The sequence below is a fragment of the Vulpes vulpes genome, chromosome 1 (assembly GCF_048418805.1).
Source record: "Vulpes vulpes isolate BD-2025 chromosome 1, VulVul3, whole genome shotgun sequence".
Lineage (NCBI taxonomy): Eukaryota > Metazoa > Chordata > Mammalia > Carnivora > Canidae > Vulpes > Vulpes vulpes.
Window position 1 is genome coordinate 5,530,195 of NC_132780.1, and position 18,442 is coordinate 5,548,636.

Genomic DNA, 18,442 nt, shown 5'->3' on the forward strand with positions numbered 1-18,442 from the left:
CACTATCCATCTCAGCTATTGCCTTATATATTTCTTATATAATAATCTTTGAAAGTTACAATGACTCCTTGATCCATGAGCTGCAGAATTGAATGGTACCAGTGGGCATGAAAACATGAATCTCAGGACGCCTGGAAGGCTCAGTGGTTGAGCATCTGCCTTTGGCTCAGGGCATGATCCCAGGGTCCTGGGATCAAGTCCCGCATAAGGCTCCCTGCCTGGAGCCTGCTTCTCCCTCTGCCTCTGTCTCTCTGTGTCTCTTTTGAATAAATAAAATCTTAAAAAAAAAACACATGAATCTCATCCATCTCCATCAGAGCTCTTGGGTGACAGGTACATTGTCTGTGAACAGTATTTTGAAAGGAATCTCTCTCTCTCTCTCTCTCTCTCTCTCTCTTTTTCCTGAGCAGTAGATCTCAGCCTGGGATTTGAAGTTGTGAAGTCAGGCATTGACTTATCACTAGTTATGAAAGTCCTAGATGGTGTCTCCTTCCAATAGAGAAGGAAAATCTATTTTTTAAAATCTATTTGAAAATCTAATGCTTAAGTGTAGCTGCCTTCATGAATTATCTTAGCTAGATCGTCTGGGTAACTTGCTGCTGCTTCTACATTAGCACTTGCTGCTTCAGCTTGCACTTTTCTGTGGTGGAGATGGCTTCTTTTCTTAGACCTCATGAACCCACCTCTGCTAGCTTCCAGCTTTTCTTCTGCAGCTTCTTCACCTCTCTCAGCCTTCACAGAATTGAAGAGCCAGGGCCTTGCTCTGGATCAGGCTTTGGCTTAAGGGAATGTTGTAGCTGGTTTGAACAGAAATTTTCTCCATATCAGCAACAAGACTGCTCTCTGATTGATCGTGCGCTTACTAAAGTAGCACTTTTCATTTCTATCAAGTACTTTTTCTTTGCATTCACAAATGCTCCAGCTGAACTAGAGCAAGAGGCCTAGGTTTTAGCCCACCTCAGCTTTTAACATGCCTTCCTTACTAAGCTTGGTCATTTCTGACTTTTGATTTTTTTTTTTAAAGATTTTCATCTATTTATTTGAGAGAGAGAGAGAGAGCAAGAGAGGGCACAAGCAGGGGGCAGAGGGAGAGGAACAAGCAGACTTCCTGCTGAGCAGGGAGTCCAACATGGGGCCCAATCCCAGGACCCCGAGATCATGACCTGAGCTGAAGGCAGTTGATTAACCAACTAAGCCACCCTGGCACCCCTAGCTTTTGATTTAAAGTGAGAGACATGTAACTCTTCCTTTCACTTGAATACTTAGAGGCCAGTGTAGAGTTATTAATTGACCTAATTTCTTTTCTTCCTTTTTTTTAAAAAAAAGATTTATCTATTTATTCCAGAGTGAGGGGAGGAGCAGAGGGAGAGAGAATCCTAAGCAGACTCTCTACTGAGCTTAGAGGCCAACATGGGGCTCAGTCCCACAACTCCAAGATTAGGACCCAAGCCAAAACCAAGAGTAGGATGCTTAACTGGCTATGCCACACAGGCACCCCAATTGGCCTAATTTCAATATTGTTGTCTTAGGGAATAGAAAGACCCAAGGAGAGGAGTCAGACAGGAGAACAGCCAGTCAGTAGAGTAGTCAACACCACCTAATTTTAGGATTTATGGATTAAGTTTGCTGTCTTATATAGGTGTGGTTTGTGGTGCCCCACAATGATTAATAATAGTAACATCAAACATCAGTGATCGCAGATCACCGTAACAAATATAAGAATAATGAAAGAGTTTGAAATATTGAGAGAATTACCAAATGTAACACAGAGGCATGAAGTGAGCAAATACTATTGGAAAACTGGTTCCAGGAGACTTGCTTGATGCAGAGTTGCCACAAACCTTCAATTTGTAAAAAATGTAATATCTGCAAAATGCAATAGAGCAGAGCAGGACACAAGGAAGTGTGTCTATAAAGTGGTGGCCCCAATTTAAGGACAAAAGTGAAAGTAGGGTGCAGAGCAAAGGAATAGTCCTCATCTTTCTCTTACCCAGACGGGTTTGATCAAAACAGCTTCCCCAAATCCATTTTGGACCAGGTTTCTTTTTTTATTTATTCATCAACTATTTGAGGCCCACCCTGTGCCAGGCCCTGTGGTCAGTGCTGGGGATGGAGCAGTGACCAAGGCAGACAGGAGCTGTGTGCGCCTTGCAGTCTCAGAGGGAATCGCCTGGGCTGGCAGGGTGCTTCCTGCCCTCCTTTTATTTCCTGGGTCCCTGCAGGGATGTCAGGGATGAGTGGTGGGGATTCCCTAATTCGGGCACATGACATGGCCTTGATGGGGCTTTGACTCAGAGACTCAAATACAGACTCTCCAGGCCTATCTGCAGAGTTCCTAGGCTTGGGATAAGCCTGGGCTCGGCCTGTGCCAAGAACCTCTGCCTGTTTCCTTGGCACATTAATGGAGTAGAAGTTTCTACCACTCTGTCTGCATCCCAAAGACACTGCATATGATAAGGCACTGGGTTGGGTATGAGCCACTTGCCCACAACTTCCTAAGTTCACCACCTCATCCATACCTCCATGTGTTTACAAGGCTGAGGCATATATCCCGCTATTGTTGCCCCCTTTCTGACCCTCTGGGGTGGGCCTCCTCTCCTGAAAGCCTCTTTACTCCCTCCTCCTGATGTGAACCACTTCCCTGTTGCCTTTTCAGGTTAGCAAAACACCTGTGAGTGCATCAGCTGCGGGGGACATGGCATTCAGGCACAGGGTGGGCCAAGATGATTTTTGACGGATGGAGAAACTGAGGCACAGTGAGATCAACTAGCTACTGCTTGACAGGGCCACCCAGGTCTTACCTGTCTTAGCCCCCCATTTGGTCTACCACTCTCAGCAAGAAGGCGAGTTATCTGCCCCTGAATCACCTCCATCCTCCCTGATCTTGGCCATCAGCATAATTTGAAAGAACACAGCGTGTGAAATCTTAAGGAAACAAGATTTATGTTTTATTTCCACAAAGAAACTCAACAGGAAACTTCTTCTGAAGAATTGTCACAGTGACTTCAGGTCACAACACGGAGTAGGTGAGGAAAGTGGCAGATTCGTCCAATGAGGTTGCTGGACAAGGAGATACCACAGCGCCGTTGGAAGAAACGACGGACAGACAGACCAGGTCCCCAACCTGGAAAAAGCAGGTGTCGGCACCGAGACCAAGCCTGACGCAGGGAGAGAGCTGGGGGCGGGGCGCGGGTGGCCTCCTTCACGACTGACGACTGACGTTGGTCGGGGCCGTGATCGGAAATAATTTTCTAGAAGAAAAAAGAGCAAATGGTAGAAGATGGCTACTCGTGACTGTTGAAACCGGGGGTCCTTTCTTCCAGCCTCTGCGCTCCCACAGTTTCTTGGGGGGGGGGGATGCTTCACCTGCACATCCCCTCACTTGCGCCTCCGTAAGACAGACTTTGCCCTTCTGCCAAGTTAATCCATCTCCCTTTCCCCATTGGTGACTCACTCTTCCTACCCCTGAGCCTTTCTCTGCAGCTCCCCAGACCCGACTGTCGCGCCCGCCCCCCCCTCCAGCCTCTCCCCAGCTGTCCCTGCACGCCCAGCCTCTGGCCGGCCTTCCCTCAGCATCAGCAGGTACTTCACACGTGTCCTCGGTCATTTCCTTGTGAGTCTTGCTCCACGCGGGGGTCGCCTCCTCGATGCCTTTAGAGCATCGGCCCAAAGCAAAGCAAATGCCGAGATCCCAGGCCTGCCTCTGGGGTGGCCGTGTGGGGCCCCCGGATCAGGCTGGCGCAGCTCCCTCCGACACTCACCTACCAGAACTTCACCCACTGCAGCAGGCCAGGCCGCACCCGGGAAGCCTGCGGGACGAGGAGAACGGCTGAGTGGCCGTGGCCCTGGCCCCCCGCACACCTCTGGCCTCACACCCCTTCTCCCAGGAGCCACGGGTTCCCCACCCCACTACTCACCGAGGAGGAAGGCGTGACTCCCCCCTGTAAAGAGAGATCAGAGGAGGTGATGTGGGGCCACAGAGGCATCTGCCACATGCTCAGGGCCTAGGAAGGGCCCGGTGGCCCGGGCAGCTCAGACCGAGATTATCTCAAGGGTCCTTGAGTCTGAAGGTGGACATTCAGCCCCTAAACTTTCTTTCGAAGTAGATTTATCACCCTAAGTACGTTGTACCCAAGAAGAGCACACACTGACCCAGCAGAGTGAAAAGAAGGTAGGTAGGTAGGTAGGTAGGTAGGTAGGTAGGTAGGTGTCCCTCTGCCTGCTGGGTGGCTAGAAATCAGGGCCAGGGCTCCCTGGTTCTGAGAGATGGAGGGAAAGAGCACCTGCTTTTTCTTCACCGGCCTCATTAGCATTTAGCACATTCACTTACTGGATCTGTAAGATCGCTTTCTTTGCAACTGAACGCAATAAAGTTCTCAGGGTTTTGGTTGTTTTCTCTTTTTTTCTATTAATTTCCTTTGTGGAACGAAGCATTAATTTTCCCAGCAACACAAGCTGGTGGGAAAAGCCTCCCCTAACTCGCGTGTCCTCCTCTCACTCTCCGCCCCTCCCACGAAAGTTCACAGCAGTCAAGGAGGCGGAGAGAGCAGACACCATGAGGGAAGGCTGCCTGATGCGTGTCATGTGAGGGTTTTTTAGAGTCATACGTCCCTATTTGAGAGGATGCTGGTTCCCATTTTTCTCCAGGGCGTGTGATGCAGCCGCTGCCCCCCTGTAACTTTTTCTGAGTGCGTGGGAGTGAGGAACCTTGGACCTTCCACCTCCAAACAGCTCTCAGGGAGCCCGAGTCTCCCTCCCCAGGGCAGAGAGATGAGACTTTGACTTTCGAAATGAACAGGATTCGGGCTCAGCTAAGACTGGCCATGAAAGCCTCCCTCCCTCGCCCCCATGCAGAGACCCCAGTGGGGAAACCGGGCATTAGGGAGTCTTACCTTAGAGGGGATCTTGGCTGAGTACTGCCCGCCAGCGGGAGTAGGGTATGCCTGCTGGTTATAGGGGTTCTGTGGAAGGAAGCGGAGGGGCGGGCAGGTAGGAGAGAAGGGATGAGGGCATTTTGGTGGAATAAGCACCCGCCTCCCGGCCTGGGCCAGACCTCTCTCCCAGCCCCCGGCCTTCCCTCCGTGTGTCATGCATTGTTGTCCCGTAGAATCTTCAGGCAGCCAGAGCCCATGGCCTCACCTCCCTCATGGTCCTAGTCCGCAGGGCCCTGCCTCCCCCTTCCCCGGCACCTCTCCCAGCTCCTCAAGGGTTACTTGGGGGATGAGGGCAGGAGACCGAGGAGACCAGTGAGGTTTGGGTCAGGTGCTCAGGTGGCAGATGTCCTACCTTGGAAGTCACGGCCGCCACCTCCTGCCATCCTGCGCCAGACTGAGAAAATGACAGAAAGGGGGTGTGCAGGAGAGAGAATGTCAGATGGGCCAGCCCCGAGAACAAGACCGAGAGGGCCTGGGCCTGGCCTTCGGAGGCAGCCTGAGGGCGGAGACTCACCTGACTGGCACCGCCTGACCTCTTCTGGAGCGAAGTCGCATCAGCCCCCTGGAAGGGAGAGGGCCGCGGTGAGGGCGTCCTTGCCCGAGGTCTTCCGGGCCCCTCCCCACACTCGTGGGGCTCCCGCCACCTGCCACCTAGGCCCTGCCCGCCCGTGGGAGCACCAGCACCCACACACCCTGCCGCACCCCGCTCCGCGGCCCAGGACCAGCACTGCCTCCAGAGAAGGCAGCGAGCCTGGAGGACACTGATGACCCGACAGATACAGGACAGATTTCCACACTCAGTGTCGGGAGCGAGGCAGCACCCCCGCCCCCCCCCGCCCCCCCCCCCCCCCCCCCCCCCCCCCCCCCGTGCACCTGCAGCCAGGCCGCGGCCTGGGACTGGGCAGGAACGGCAAGTGGGACCCACACAGGCTCCCTTGGCGCCCATCCGGCCCTCAGCCCCAACCCACCTTCCGCCAGCACAGAACCCTGCTCCTCCCTGGCCCCACAGTCCCTGCTCTCAAACACTGTTCCCGCAGGGTTCCTGAAAGGAGGGCTGTTGTCCTCAGCAAACAGGCAAAGTGAGGTGATTAGATTGGCTCGCGGCCCACGGAGAGAGAGAGAAGGGGGAGAAATACAGGAAAGCCCTCGAAGCCGCAGCACAGGTGCATGGGCCATCTCCCCTCCGCGGGCAGGGCCAGGGGTAGCTTCCCAGCAGCAGGGGAGAAGTTTAGTTGCTGCAACCACCACTTCTCCACTCAGGACTCCCACCTCTACACACACACACAGGGGTAGGATGTTCCTCCTAACTCTGACTTCACTCCCATTGAATTGTAGCCCCACTCTTAGCCTTAACACTGAGGTCACAGGCTGCTTGACCACTGGCCTCCAGACACTTTTTGTTTGGTCTGCATTTTTACATTAGTTACGAACAATTAAAAATCAGCTTTCCATCAGATGACATGGCCACATCGGTCATTCATGAGTACGTGACAAAATGCATCTGATCTAAGGCCCTGACCTCCACCCTTGTTGCCCGCCCCCCCCCCCCCCGCCCCGGCAACCGTCCAGCCTCACATGCCTGGCCCACACGCATGAGTGAGTGGGCAGACTTGGCCTCTGTGCCCAAAGGCCAATGGCCATGCAGGCTCAAGATGTGGCCTTCTGCAGGACCCAGAGGTCCTGCCCATCCTTCCCAGAACCCGGATATTCCGACCTGCTGCACCTGCTCACACTTGACCATGGCCTGACTTGCTCCCCTAAGGCCTCTAGTTTCCTTTCAGCTCTCCTCCCTGACACCCCTTTTCCAGTCCTGAGAGAGGCCCCCGGCTCAGGCCCCACCACCTGCTCACCCCACCAGTACCCACCCAGCTGTGGCTCCCCCTGAGCCAGGACACCCCCAGCAGGAGCAGCAACAGAGCAGAGATGGTGGTTGGCTTCATGTTCCTGCACCTCTGGAGGCCCCAGCCCTTGGCCTCAGCTTTTATCCCAGGGGGGACCGCCCACCCTACTCCTTCTCCACTGACTCACAGCTCCTCTCCCTACCCCACCCCCACTCGGTTGCAGAAAGGGAGGAGAGTACGAAGGGAGGGAGGTGCCCTGCCTCAGTGGGGAAAGTCAGCAACAGGGACTGAATCTGCCGGCCCCGTGCCAAGAGCCCGGACCCTCCCGTCCCTGGATCTGAGCTTCCTAACCCCAAAACAAGAGGTTCTGCTACCCTTACCTCAATAATTTCTTTCCAGTTCAGGAAAGGGGTGTTGTGTTTGAAATCCTGGAGGGAGGAGAAGAGGTGAGTGGGCCTCAGTGGGGAGTGTGGCAGCTTGTTGGAAAGTTTCACGCTCATGTGCAAGAGTGGGTTTGGGCGCCTGGGTGTGGTTTGGGTTTAGTTGAAGATAAGCATACAGGAGGTTGAGGGTGTTAGCACTTCGGATGGCATTCGGGTGGGATTGCCCATCTCAAAAATGAAAAGAGGGCGGATTTTGTGACAGGTGGGCTGGAGCTTGAGGGAGGTGGGGAGAGGGACAGATGACCAGGATCCCTAGTTCTCTGAAAAGTGAGAGTTCTCCTACCTCCCAGAGCCGGCTGAAGTAGAGCAGGGCGCGTGTGCTGGGGCGTGGGACTTGGCCCTGTGGAGGAAAGGTAGGGTGCAGGTGAGCTGGGAGCCCGGCCCCTTGCTCACCTACGCCCCTATTCCCACCACCACCATCGCTCAGCCTTCAGAATTTAATTGTGGCTAAGGTCTGGGGGGAAGCTGGGTGACTTTTAGGGACACCAGAAAACTCCGTCTGGCAGCAGAGGGAGAGAGAGGCTAGATCTCTGGAGCCACTAACCAGCCCCCCGCCCCCAGCACAGGTACCCCACTCTTCAGTCTCCCTGCTTCCCCAGCCTCTGGCAGAAGGCCACTGCGGTGAAACCTTAGGGACCAGGACCTGCCCTCAGATCTTCCCGCCTTTTTACCTGCCCTTCCAGCCCCAGCCCATTTCCCGAAGCCATGGGGCTGCAGTTGGCCCTTCCAACCCCCCTGAAGCAACAGTGGAGTCTTAAGAAAGGAGCAGAGACCAGGAGTGTGGGGCAGCTAAGGTTTATTTCAAGGGTAAGGGTTGCAATTAGCGGTGGATAATGGGGTTTTAAGAAGGGGTGGGAGGGGGGCTCCCATCCATCTGGTAGCTCCTTGTCTGAAGGTCACGGGGTGCGAAAGCTCCTCTGGTCCTGGGCAAAGAAGTAAGTTCTAAGAAGGAGCTCAAGGAATAAGAGTTCAGGGCTTAATGGGCCAAGCAGGGGTGGATCAGGCCTCTCTGCTCCTGAAATCTGCAGGGATCTTTTTTGCCCACGGCTGTCATCCAGTCAAATCCAGATATTCCAGTTTGCAATGGAACACCTCATACTTGGCAGGAACTGTTCCGTATCGGCTCCCTGTTGGCACTGCTCCCTCTGGCCCCAGTGTTCAGCTCCCTCCCTGTGAAGGACACGGGCTCCCCCTCTTCTCTGGCCCTCCTAGAGCTGCTCCTGGGGAACTGCCCCCAGTGAATCCTAACTGTGAGCCCCCTCCACTGCCCCCCTAGGTGTGCAGGAATGTCTGCTGCCTTCCTGGCCCCTGGGGAAGCATCAGTCTGTGCCTCTGACCCTAAGTGCCTCGTACTCAGGGGACTCGTCTCCCCGCAGTCTTTGGTAAGGAGCCTCACCCCTGCCAGACACCCGTTCTCTATAAAACAGAAACAGTTTATTTTTGTCATTTTCATCCAAACCTGAGCGGAGCACAGCTGGGGACTTCTGCCTCCAGCATCTCACCCTCTCCCACCTCATTCCCCAAGGCGCAGACTTGGCCTTGCCTGAGCATGGGGCTCTCTCTCCGCCTCCCTGCGGACCACCGCCTTGTTTCCTCCAAGAATTTTAGAGGGCAGGGCTCCTTGCCGCCCTTTTGTGCAAAGGGTCAGAAACTGAGCTACTCGGGGTCACTGCGGTGGGCAGCGGGCATGTGGCTGCTGGAGAGAAGCAGCGCCGTTCAGCTCTTGCCCCGCTGGAGCTTGAGCAAAGAGGGCCCGGTGTTGCCACATTTTTCAAGAGACTGGAATTCCAAGTCATTCTGTAAAAGCTCTCAGTTTTTAAAATCTGGCAGCTAATTCATAGTGTTCAAAACAAAACAAAACAAAAACAATGAATGAAACAAAGCACAGCAGTGGGCTGCCAGTTGCAACGTCTGCCTTTGGTGGGTGCTGGGATTGTGGGTCCGCCTCTACTCTGGAGGCGCCTCTGCTATTCGGGTGTCAAATCAGCCTGGCCAGGGGTTCCCCTGAATGTGGGAGGGGTGGGCAGGAGGAAGAAGAAGGGGGGTTCTGGGCTCTAAGTTCCTCCTAAGATGACGCACACCTGGGGCCCAGAAAGTCTGGCACCCAGCAGGCGCTGAGTACCTAGTCACTTCCCTTCCCTTCTCTCCTGGCATCAGTCCTCCTGGGCTCTTGAGTTCCCCCCGACTGTTCAGTGCATCCCCTACCCTGCCTCTGCTACCTCTGTGGTGTCCTGAGGATGAGGCTTCCTCACTCTCCCCTTAACCTTCCAGATCTCAAAGGAGAAACTGAGGCTGACACCTGCTCAGTCTGCACATTGAGACACAAAAGAGGCCCATTCCTTTCTCATCCCCGACTCCTGGCTCTTTCCAAACTCCCGCCCCCTTCTCGCTCTGCCCCCTACTTCTTTATTTTTGTCTCTTTTTTTTTTTTTTTTTTTTTTTTTTTGTGCACTGGACAAAACACTCCCGGTACCATCATCATTTCCCTAGCTTCCCACATGGGGGGTTAGCAGGTAGCTTCTTCTCCGTTTCCCTCTCCCATGAAGATCAGAATGGCACGACCTTCCAGCCCTTACCTTGTTTATGGCATCCCAGTTAATGAAACCCAGCTTGGATTTAAAATTCTGCAGAAAGGAAAAAAAAATGGAAAATGACAAATTGAGTTGTAAAGTAATTAGTTCAGGGCCTTGGGGCAAGAGGTCAAGGGCCACCACTGGTGGTTGGTCCTTCTGGAAAGAGGACTTCAGCCTGCAGGGCAGAGGGACAGAGGTTTGCTTTTCCAAAACAAAGTGAGCGGAGCAATCTTGCCAAACTCACCTTCCAGAAAGTGTCGAAGTTGAAGAGCCCAGCAGACGTCTGAGAGTTCTAAGGAACCAAAGAGAAATGAGATGAGAGTAGGAACCCACCCCGTGAGCAAGAGGCCGAGGCAGGAGCTCTGGGAGTCAGGCGGGGAGGCAGGGATCGCTTGACATGGTCCCGGCCCAAGGTGGGGTGATGCCTCCACTCACCAAGGTATTGATCCCACTGACAGCTTCACCTCCTCCACTGGACCCGTGCCACTGGGTAGGAAGGTGGGGGACTGATGTTCAAGGCCTGTGCCCGTCACCCTGCTCCTGGCCCACCGTCTCTGCCTCTGCTCAAGCTCTGTGTACTCTGTGTAAAGCTGCCTCCTCTCCTTTTCACACAGCAGCTAGGAACCCCACCTTCCCGGAATGATTTGCCACCTGTTTCTAGAGTGACCCTGCCCAGTCCCTTGAATCATCTTCCTGTTCTGCTCCCCATCCCGTCACCTGTCCCCCAAAACACTGCTAGGAGCTAATGTGTAGTCCCACCGTGCACCTGGCCTGGTGCCTTATCCTGCCACATTCCTGGGTGGAGACGTCTCTACTTTACAGGTGAGGAAAGCAAACTGAGAGCCGTCCAGCAGCGTGCCTCAGGACCTGTCTCCTTGTCGGACTCCAGAGTCCGGATCCTGAACCACCCCGGGCTGGTTATGATGCAGAAAGCTCTGCAGTCACTGGGGGGTTACGCAGATTAGGTTTTGCCGTCCCCGTCTTACCCAGGAGGAGGCCCAGGCTTAGAAGGTCGACTGCCCTGCCTGAAGATGCTCAGATGACAGATGAGACAGCTGTCCTCTGAACCCCCACCTTCTAACTCAGAGGTCACTGCTTTCCACTTGTCAACCCTTCTTAAGTACGGTTTCCAAAAATAGCCCCCTGACCATTCTCCTGTTACTTTTGGCTGTGTTTCCCCTCGCAGTGATAATACACAATGATGATCACAGTTTGAAGTAGGGAGGTAAAAAAAAAAAAAATGAAGAAGGGAGAGAATGGATGAACCAAGGAGACAGGGATCCCAGACCCCTGTCTTAGTCTGGTCACTCGACACAGAGTCGGAGCAGCTTGCGAAAAGATACTGAGGTTCCCGTTTCTCTTCCACACCCCTCAGTGTTCTTTTCCTAAAGCCATCCCTGCTCACCTGAGAATTGTCTTGGGGGCCCCCAACGAGGTGACCACCCTCTTTGCTTATTTCCTGCAGAGAGAGAAAACGAAGAGTCAGTGGGGAAGCGGGGAATATGAAGGAGGAGAGAGCAGGCCAGCAGGTGTGGGCAGGAGACTCCTGAATCGGGGCTGAGGCAGGCCCACAGCAAGGATTCCCCAGGGCCCCAGGGAGGCTCTTCTCCCCGGGTAGCCCCATCTCCCTTGGCAAACCTTGCTTCAGCTTCCTGTGGGTTGGGTCACTGCTCACTTACGATCCTCATTGGCAGCATAACCATCTCTTTCTATTCACTTCTGCAAACTGCCCAAAACCCAACAGGAACGGCCTTTGCCACCAAAGTGAATTGTCCCCTGGTTCTGAGGCAGACAAAGTCGGACTAAATTGATTTAAATTGCAAGACGCAATCTGGGTGGATGTGCTGCATTGGTCAGAAAGGTGACACTGGCTGGAGAGTCAGTGAAGTAGCCTGGTTCGCCTCCTCCTAAGTTAGAGGCAGGCGCCTCTTGAGTCCCACTTGCCCAGGACTGAGATGACTTCCCGGAGCTAAGATCAAAACCGGCCTGCGATGCGGGACTGTGTGCTCTGTTAGCGTTGCTACTGCAAAGCTGACTTCCATCCCATCTCCCGCCACCAGCCTCTACTCTCAAGGCCTGTCGTCTCCTTACCCTGATGTCACCAGAGCTGCCAGGACCTCCCTGTCCTCCTCCGAAGCCCTGAGGGATGAGACAGTGCAACAGAGATCATTGTTTTAGATCTTAGGTCCATCCCTGCACATCTATGTATTGGCTTAATACAATTCCTTTAAAACTCCTTGTGGAACTCTCTTTTGGAACTGGTCAAAATAATCTTGGAGTTCATCTAAAAGAATAAATGTTTAAGAATCGGTAAGAAAACACTGGAGAAGACGGGCAACAAAGGAGGACTTGTACTGGCAGCTGTTAATGTGCCATAAAGAAAGTAGCATCACAGAACAGATGAGTCACCTTAACAAAATAGAACTCCCAGAAACTCTCCCAAAATATGAAGGCATTTACAAGTGACAGTTTACATCAGTGGTGTGAATAACTCAATGCATGTGTCTGGGAACACCAGTTAAGTATTTGGGGGTGCGGGGAGAACTTCGTTAAACTTTGCTGATTCTCCCCCCCGCCCCGCCCCCCCCGCCTTCTCTTTTTATCCGGTTTTCCCTTCATAAGAAAGCACACCGCTCTGATCCCAGGTGTGGGGTAAGTCGAGCTGAACTGCGGAATGGGACTGGATTGAACACAGAAAAGTCAAGTCCAGATAGATTAGAGAGTTAAATAGGAAAAAAATGAAATTATACAAGTCTTCATAGTTCTAGAAGGAAAGAGCAGAAGCCATAGAAGAGACTAGTGTATTTGACTACATAGTGAAGACTTTGGCACACAAAAAACTAGAAATAGACTCACAAGCTGGGAATTTTCCTGACACCTGTCTACCCATAGAGGTTAGGATCCCTAACATCCGAGGAGCCTAATATTCAGGGAGCCTTCTCCCCACGGCGGCCCTCACACCAGCACGCATCAGCCTTGCCCAGAACCTGGCGGAAAGGAGAATCTCAGCCCCACCCCGGGCCTGCTGACTCAGAAGCTGCATTTTCACAAGACCTCTAGGTGCTTCGTGGGGACCCTCGCGTGACATTTCCTCTTGTCAGTGCTGCAGGGGCTGACAGAAAGCCCAGACTTCAATAACTAGGAGGGAAGCACGCACTTTCCAAACCCAGTTTCCAGACGCTGTCAAAGAGGCCACTGCATTCTGCTCGCTGGCCAGGTGCGTGCAGGTCATTTGCAATGATTATGTTTCCAAAAGGGCTGGTTTCTATGTGATTTTTCACAGCCCCGCCCACCGTACAAAGTGAGGCACGTCACACAAGGATTTGCACTTAATTATTACTTTGGAGATTGTTAATATTTGTAGGGGTAAGCGGTTGGTTTCTTCCCCCACAAAAGGGGGTGGCGATGGAGGTTAGCCTTAGAGGTGGGCGCAGTCCCAAGTTTGGCTCTCACCTGACCCCCAGATCCTCCGGATATGCGGACGTCATTCCCTGGGCTGTCACACTGTGGGAGAGAGAGGGACAGCTTTCCCTCTGTTGCCACCCAGATGGCAATCCCAGCCCCCAGGTTGCAGCCCCAAGGCTACCCCCCAGCTGCCTCACCTCAACCCCATTCTCAGCTCTGACCGTCGCTCTCCCAGCTCCCCCCTCATCCGAGAGGCCTCAGCACCCCTAATTCCCCCTCCCCTCCAGAGACAGGAGGCAGGTCCATGCAGGCGCTCAGCAGACACTCACCCCGGGTTTATTTCCACTGCCACTTCCGCTACTGCTCCCCCAGGAAGAGCCGGTATTGTGTCCCTGTGGGGTATTGTGTCCCTGCGAGGACGGAGAGCAAGAGTCCACAGAGGCTCTTAAAAGGACTCGACGGGGACCAAATAGTTGCCAGGGCCTTAGCGATCTGTTTTGCTCCCCTCTGCCCAACCTCCCTCTCTTCCCATCTTTAGCCACTAGCCACCGGCCACCGAGGGAAGTTGTTTTTTTTTTTTTTTTTTTTTTTTTTTTCCACCGAGGGAAGTTATTCGGAGCACAAAGAACAGGTGTGGCCAAGTGTATTTGGAAATGTGGGACAGTTTGGGGATTCTGAGCTGTGGGCTTCTACCCCCTACCACATGCCAGAAGTGAAAAACCTCGGGAGCCTAACTTCTCCAGAGCCTTGACCCCGGCCACCTGAGGGCCCGTTCTGTCCTCCCCGTCCCTCTTCTGGAACCTAGAAAGAGGAAGGGACCCCAAGGGTCCTTACCTGGGAGCCTGAGTAGCCGCTCTGATCAAAATTCCTAGAATTTTCTAAGGGACGGTCCTGGATTGGGGGAGAAAGCAGGTAGTATGGGGAGCGATCAGTTAAAGCCTCTTATGTGGCCTGCCTTGTCCTCTTGCTTCCCTCTTCTTGCCTGAGCCCTTTCCCAGACCCTTCCCAGGTACCCCAGGGCTGCCCGAGGCCGGCTGCCAGGCCGTGGTCCCCTCCTGGCCCTTCAGCCCTAGAGGGGCCTCGTGTGCCCTGTATTCATCAGCGTCACCTGCACCCCAGCTCTGTACGTGTCCCTGTCTCCGCGTGGGTGACAGGCCTCCCCCTTTAGCCCCCGGGTCTCCTGGGAGCTCCCCAAGCAGCGTCCTGTTCCCTCTGCCACCCCCGGCTCTGTGGGCTCTGCCAACAGGAATCCTGGGTTAGACAGAGGTGGAGCATCCCCCTGCCCCCCAAGCGAAACTGCGAGTGGGGGGGGGGCATCTCGGCCCGGAGGGCCTGCTGGAGGCCGGAAGGGCGAGCGGCCCAGCACGACTCACCCAGCTGGGCCCGTAACTGCTGCCACCGCTGCCACCGCTGCTGCTGCCACTGCTGCTGCTGCTGCCACTGCCGCTGCTGCCACCGCCGCTGCTGCTGCCACCGCCGCTGCTGCTGCCACCGCCGCTGCTGCCGCCACTGCTGCTGCTGCCACCGCCGCTGCTGCCACCACTGCCACCGCCACTGCCTCCCTGAGGGGCAGGAAGGGGCCAGAGTGAAGATTGACCGCCTCCCCCCTGCCCTCCCTCTCTTGCTGGGGCCGGTTCCCTGCGCCCGGTGCCTCCACCCGCCCGTCCTCTTACCCCAGAGTGGCCGGAGCTGCCTCCCGAGCCGGATGGCGGGGGGTTAGTGCACTGCGGAGGGAAGTTTCCAGGGACAGGTGAGTCTCCAGGCTTCCGTGGAAGCCGTCGCCACAGGCCGGGCCCTCCGGCTTCCTGCGGCCTGGCCCCCTTTGCCGGCGTGTCTCTCCCCATGCCCGTCCCTCTCTGCTCCCTCGTCCGGCCTCCCTGTGCAATCTGCCTGGTACCTCAACCCCCATCCTCCATCCTCTCCTCGTCTGTCCTACTCTCTGTCCCACACACCCAGCACCCGGACGGCCTCTCCCCCAGACTCCCCCCCCTTACCTCCGAGTGCGAGTTGCTGCCTCTCACTGAGCCGTACCCAGGCTGGACCACAGTCCCCTGCAGAGAGGAAGAGGCTGGTGTGGGTCCCCCTGATGAGGGACACATGGCGGGGGGTCTTGAAGGGCAAGAGGGGGCAAGCATCAGGGCCCGGGTGGTTGCTGTACCTGAGCGTTGGTCCCCGAAGGGAAAGAGTCTCCCTGGCCCCAGGAGCCTCCCTGAGGGTGGTTTCCAAAGCTGCCATCTGAGCCTCCAGGATATCCCTGGCCCCAGGGGGTCCCTGGACCTCCAGGATTGCCCTGGCCGTGGCCTCCAGAGCCACCCTGGGAGCCAAAGATGCCGTGGCCTCCAGATGGAGGCTGGCCGTTGGTTCCCTGCAAGAACAACATGCCCACCCTGAGTGTGGGTGACTTTCCCCGCCTGGGACCAGGAGGGCAGGCACAGCAGGACGAAGGCAGGGAGAGGGGCCCCAGCGTGATGGAGGCGGGCTGCACCGTGGCGCGGAGGGAAACCAGCCCGGACAGTGGCACGTAGGAGGCCAAGCCATCCTCGCAGTGATTGCCGAGGTTCTCACCCCGACTGCCCACCGCCGCGCACCTCCTCGCCCGGAGCTACTCACCCAAGCACCGTCGCTGCCGGGCACCCTCTGCCAGGAGCCGTGGACAGCATTGGCCCCATGTCGAATGACGTTCTCCACCTGTCTGCCAGCCTCACCCCCGGTGTTTCCAAGGGCACGGGCCGCTTCCCCGATGCCACGGCCCACGGCGTCCCGGGCTGCAGGGCCGGCCGCCTCTCCAGCCCCTTGGCCGGCAGCCTCTTCGACTCCTTGGCTAATGGCATTTCCCACCCCCTGTCCGATGGCATCTCCCACCCCGTGTCCCAGGGCCTCCCCAGCACCCACTCCGGCGTTCTCCCCTCCTCTCAGCAGTGGGCCAGCCTCCCCACTGCCCAGGCACAGGGCCAGCAGGAGGCAGGCCAGGGAGCCCCTTGACTTCATCTCTGCCTCACTCCTCTCCCTCCTGTCTTCTTCCCACCCGAGTTTTCTTCTCTTTGCCCTTCCACCTCCTCCGTGTCTGTGTGTCCTCCTCTGTTCTCTTCCTCCTGACTTACTCTCCTTCCCTCTGAGTCCGCAGCCTTCTCTCTCCTTTCCCAGACTCCCCTGCCTTCCCAGGGCCCTCCTCCCTGCCGCTACTCCTTATACTGTGGCCTGGGAGAAGGTGACACGGCTGGGCGGCCCAGAGTCCCTCCCTCGTGACTCAGGTCCAGCCACCGATAGGGTAATGAGCCATAATTGTGAGTCTGAGAGTCTGTGTTGAAACAGAGAGGGAGCCGGAGCACTGGGGAGGAAGAAACGGGATGAGGCAGGTGCAAAAGTGTTCCGATTTCCCAACCCCAGGAATTTGGGGCGCAGGGTGGAGATGGGGGCATCTGAGGAGATAGGTGCTTGGTGTCTCCTAGAGGTGGTGGTGGTGTGGAGAGGACTTAGGAGAAAGGAACCACAGGCAGGACCCAACCCAACCAGGAGGCAAGCGTAGAGAATCCAGTGCAGCGGGACCTCCCCGCCACCCCCGCCAGGTGTAAGCCAGCCTGGGCCAGGCGCACCGGGATGAGAAGCAGGTGCCCTTTCTTGGCCTTGCTCTCTCAGTTTTGGTGGCCTTTGTCTCTCCCATCTTTCTTCCCTCCCATTCGGCCACCTAAAGGTGACTGTCCTCACACTCTCCCACACCTTCCAGCCCACAGAGTCTGGGAGCTGTGAGCCTGCCCTCAGTGGGAACCCCAGGTACCAAGGAAGGAAGTGGCCAGCCCGAGAGTGGTCATCAGGGCGTCTCAGCGCTCGGGCTGCTCTTGGCTGAGAAAGCTGGGTGCGGAGCAGGGAGCTGGGCGGGCCAGCCACCCCCAGGGGATGAGTGGGAGGGAGCAGCTGACCCAGGCACCCATCCTGTTTACCTGGCCCACAGGGGCACGTGTGTGAGCTCAGAGCCTCCTGAGAGGACTGGGGCTGCTGCTCACCCCACCCATCCCCAGGCTCCCCAGGGCCCGGGCTGCACCAGCAGGGGACCGACTTGAGCCCCCACACCCCACCGCCTCACCTCCCCCCAGAGCCCTCGGTCAGTAGCATGCCCCCCCCCATCCCAGCTCAGGTCACGGAGCTCAGGCATCTTCCCGGTCTCACCCCAGTCCAGCACGGGGTTGCTGCTCTGCTCCCAGGGCCCCGGGGCCTTGTATCACTGGGACTCATCACCTAGTTAGGAGGGGCCGGTTTCCATCCACCTTTCTCAATGTTCTGTAAGTCTCTCTCCACCCCAGCACCCGCACCCCAGCTTGTAACATCCAACACCTCTCGCTGCGTAAACACCATCCCTGTCTGTCCTGGGCACCTCCTACCTCCCTGTTATTCCACCTCTTTTTAATGACAATGATAATGGTGGTAGTGGTAATAATCATCATAATCGTCCCTGCAGCTCCAGTTTATCAAGGGCTCTGTGTGCCCAGCGCTGGACTAAGCACATCAAGGCTCACACAGTCCCTGGGAGATAGTCGTCTCATTGCCCCGTTTCGAGACAGAGAAGCTGGAGCTCGGACAGGAATGGCCAAGCCCAGGCCTGCCCCACTCCCAAGGCCCACTCCCGGCGCTTTCTGTGGTCATCGGTCTCAGGCCTCCTCCTGCTTGTCCAAACCCTCATTCTTCTCTGGATGGAATTGGCTGTGGTTTTGCCCTGGGCCCATGTGGCGGGTGGGGGCAGGGGGCAGGAGTAAATCTGAGGCCTCCGGATTGCTGGTGGGCCCCCCAGCCCCTGAGCCTGGTGTTTCCACTTCCCGGGGCAGGACCAGGGGGCTGGAGGCAGAGCACTTGGTGACTCAGAGACTCCTTCCCACGCTTCCCTCGCGGGACAGCACCTTCGCGTGGTGCGTAGCTGCCTCTGACCCACCTCTATTACTAATACTTTCTTTAAGCCAGTTTACTTTCTTAAGTTTATTTTATGTTGCTACTGCAAGTGGAAAGCCGGGATCACTTGCCCCTAAATAGAAAGTGCCAGAAAACATAGCGAAGAAGCACACAGTGACGTTACATCATAGCTGGCTGCAGCTCCTGTGGTCAAAGGGAGGTTAGCAAGTATGAGGGAGGTGTTCAGGGCACACGAGCACAGAAATGGAGTCTTATTCTCTAACATAATCAGAAAGCTTCAGAGAAAACAGAAAAGGGCATGGCTCTTGCGGTGTGATTCAGACGTATTCAAAACCACGTTCCTGGGC

At 55.8% G+C, this 18,442-nt stretch overlaps 1 protein-coding gene across 4 annotated transcripts; it reads right to left on the bottom strand.

Annotated features, from left to right (window-relative positions):
- Window positions 1–2,926: 2,926 nt before the first annotated feature.
- Window positions 2,927–17,528, bottom strand: DMKN (dermokine). Of its 4 annotated transcripts, XM_026010276.2 has the most exons (21): window positions 15,807–17,016; window positions 15,355–15,561; window positions 15,191–15,247; window positions 14,870–14,920; window positions 14,570–14,758; window positions 14,031–14,087; window positions 13,526–13,606; window positions 13,245–13,295; window positions 11,883–11,930; window positions 11,197–11,250; window positions 10,227–10,277; window positions 10,036–10,083; window positions 9,795–9,842; window positions 7,502–7,558; window positions 7,156–7,203; window positions 5,449–5,496; window positions 5,287–5,328; window positions 4,893–4,961; window positions 3,918–3,941; window positions 3,762–3,809; window positions 2,927–3,251 (listed from the first exon to the last, which is right to left on the bottom strand). In XM_026010276.2, exons 1-20 carry the CDS (start codon window positions 16,182–16,184, stop codon window positions 3,762–3,764), a joined length of 1,656 nt encoding a protein of 551 aa, XP_025866061.2. In that variant the 5' UTR covers window positions 16,185–17,016; the 3' UTR covers window positions 2,927–3,251. The 4 variants fall into 4 exon arrangements, with proteins under 4 accessions (XP_025866061.2, XP_025866062.2, XP_025866063.2 ...); XM_026010277.2 differs by lacking the exon at window positions 10,227–10,277 and having other exon boundaries at window positions 15,807–17,528; XM_026010278.2 differs by lacking the exons at window positions 2,927–3,251; window positions 3,762–3,809; window positions 3,918–3,941; ... (3 more) ...; window positions 7,156–7,203; window positions 7,502–7,558 and adding an exon at window positions 7,998–8,141.
- Window positions 17,529–18,442: the final 914 nt, after the last annotated feature.

Excerpts from the sequence above, each read along its gene's own strand:
- DMKN (XM_026010276.2), bottom strand. The coding sequence starts at position 16,184 with ATGAAGTCAAGGGGCTCCCTGGCCTGCCTCCTGCTGGCCCTGTGCCTG. Across the intron at positions 15,248-15,354 it reads CTTCGGGGACCAACGCTCAG|GGGACTGTGGTCCAGCCTGG; the intron begins GTACAGCAACCA and ends TCCTCTCTGCAG. Across the intron at positions 13,296-13,525 it reads GCAGTGGAAATAAACCCGGG|TGTGACAGCCCAGGGAATGA; the intron begins GTGAGTGTCTGC and ends TCTCTCCCACAG.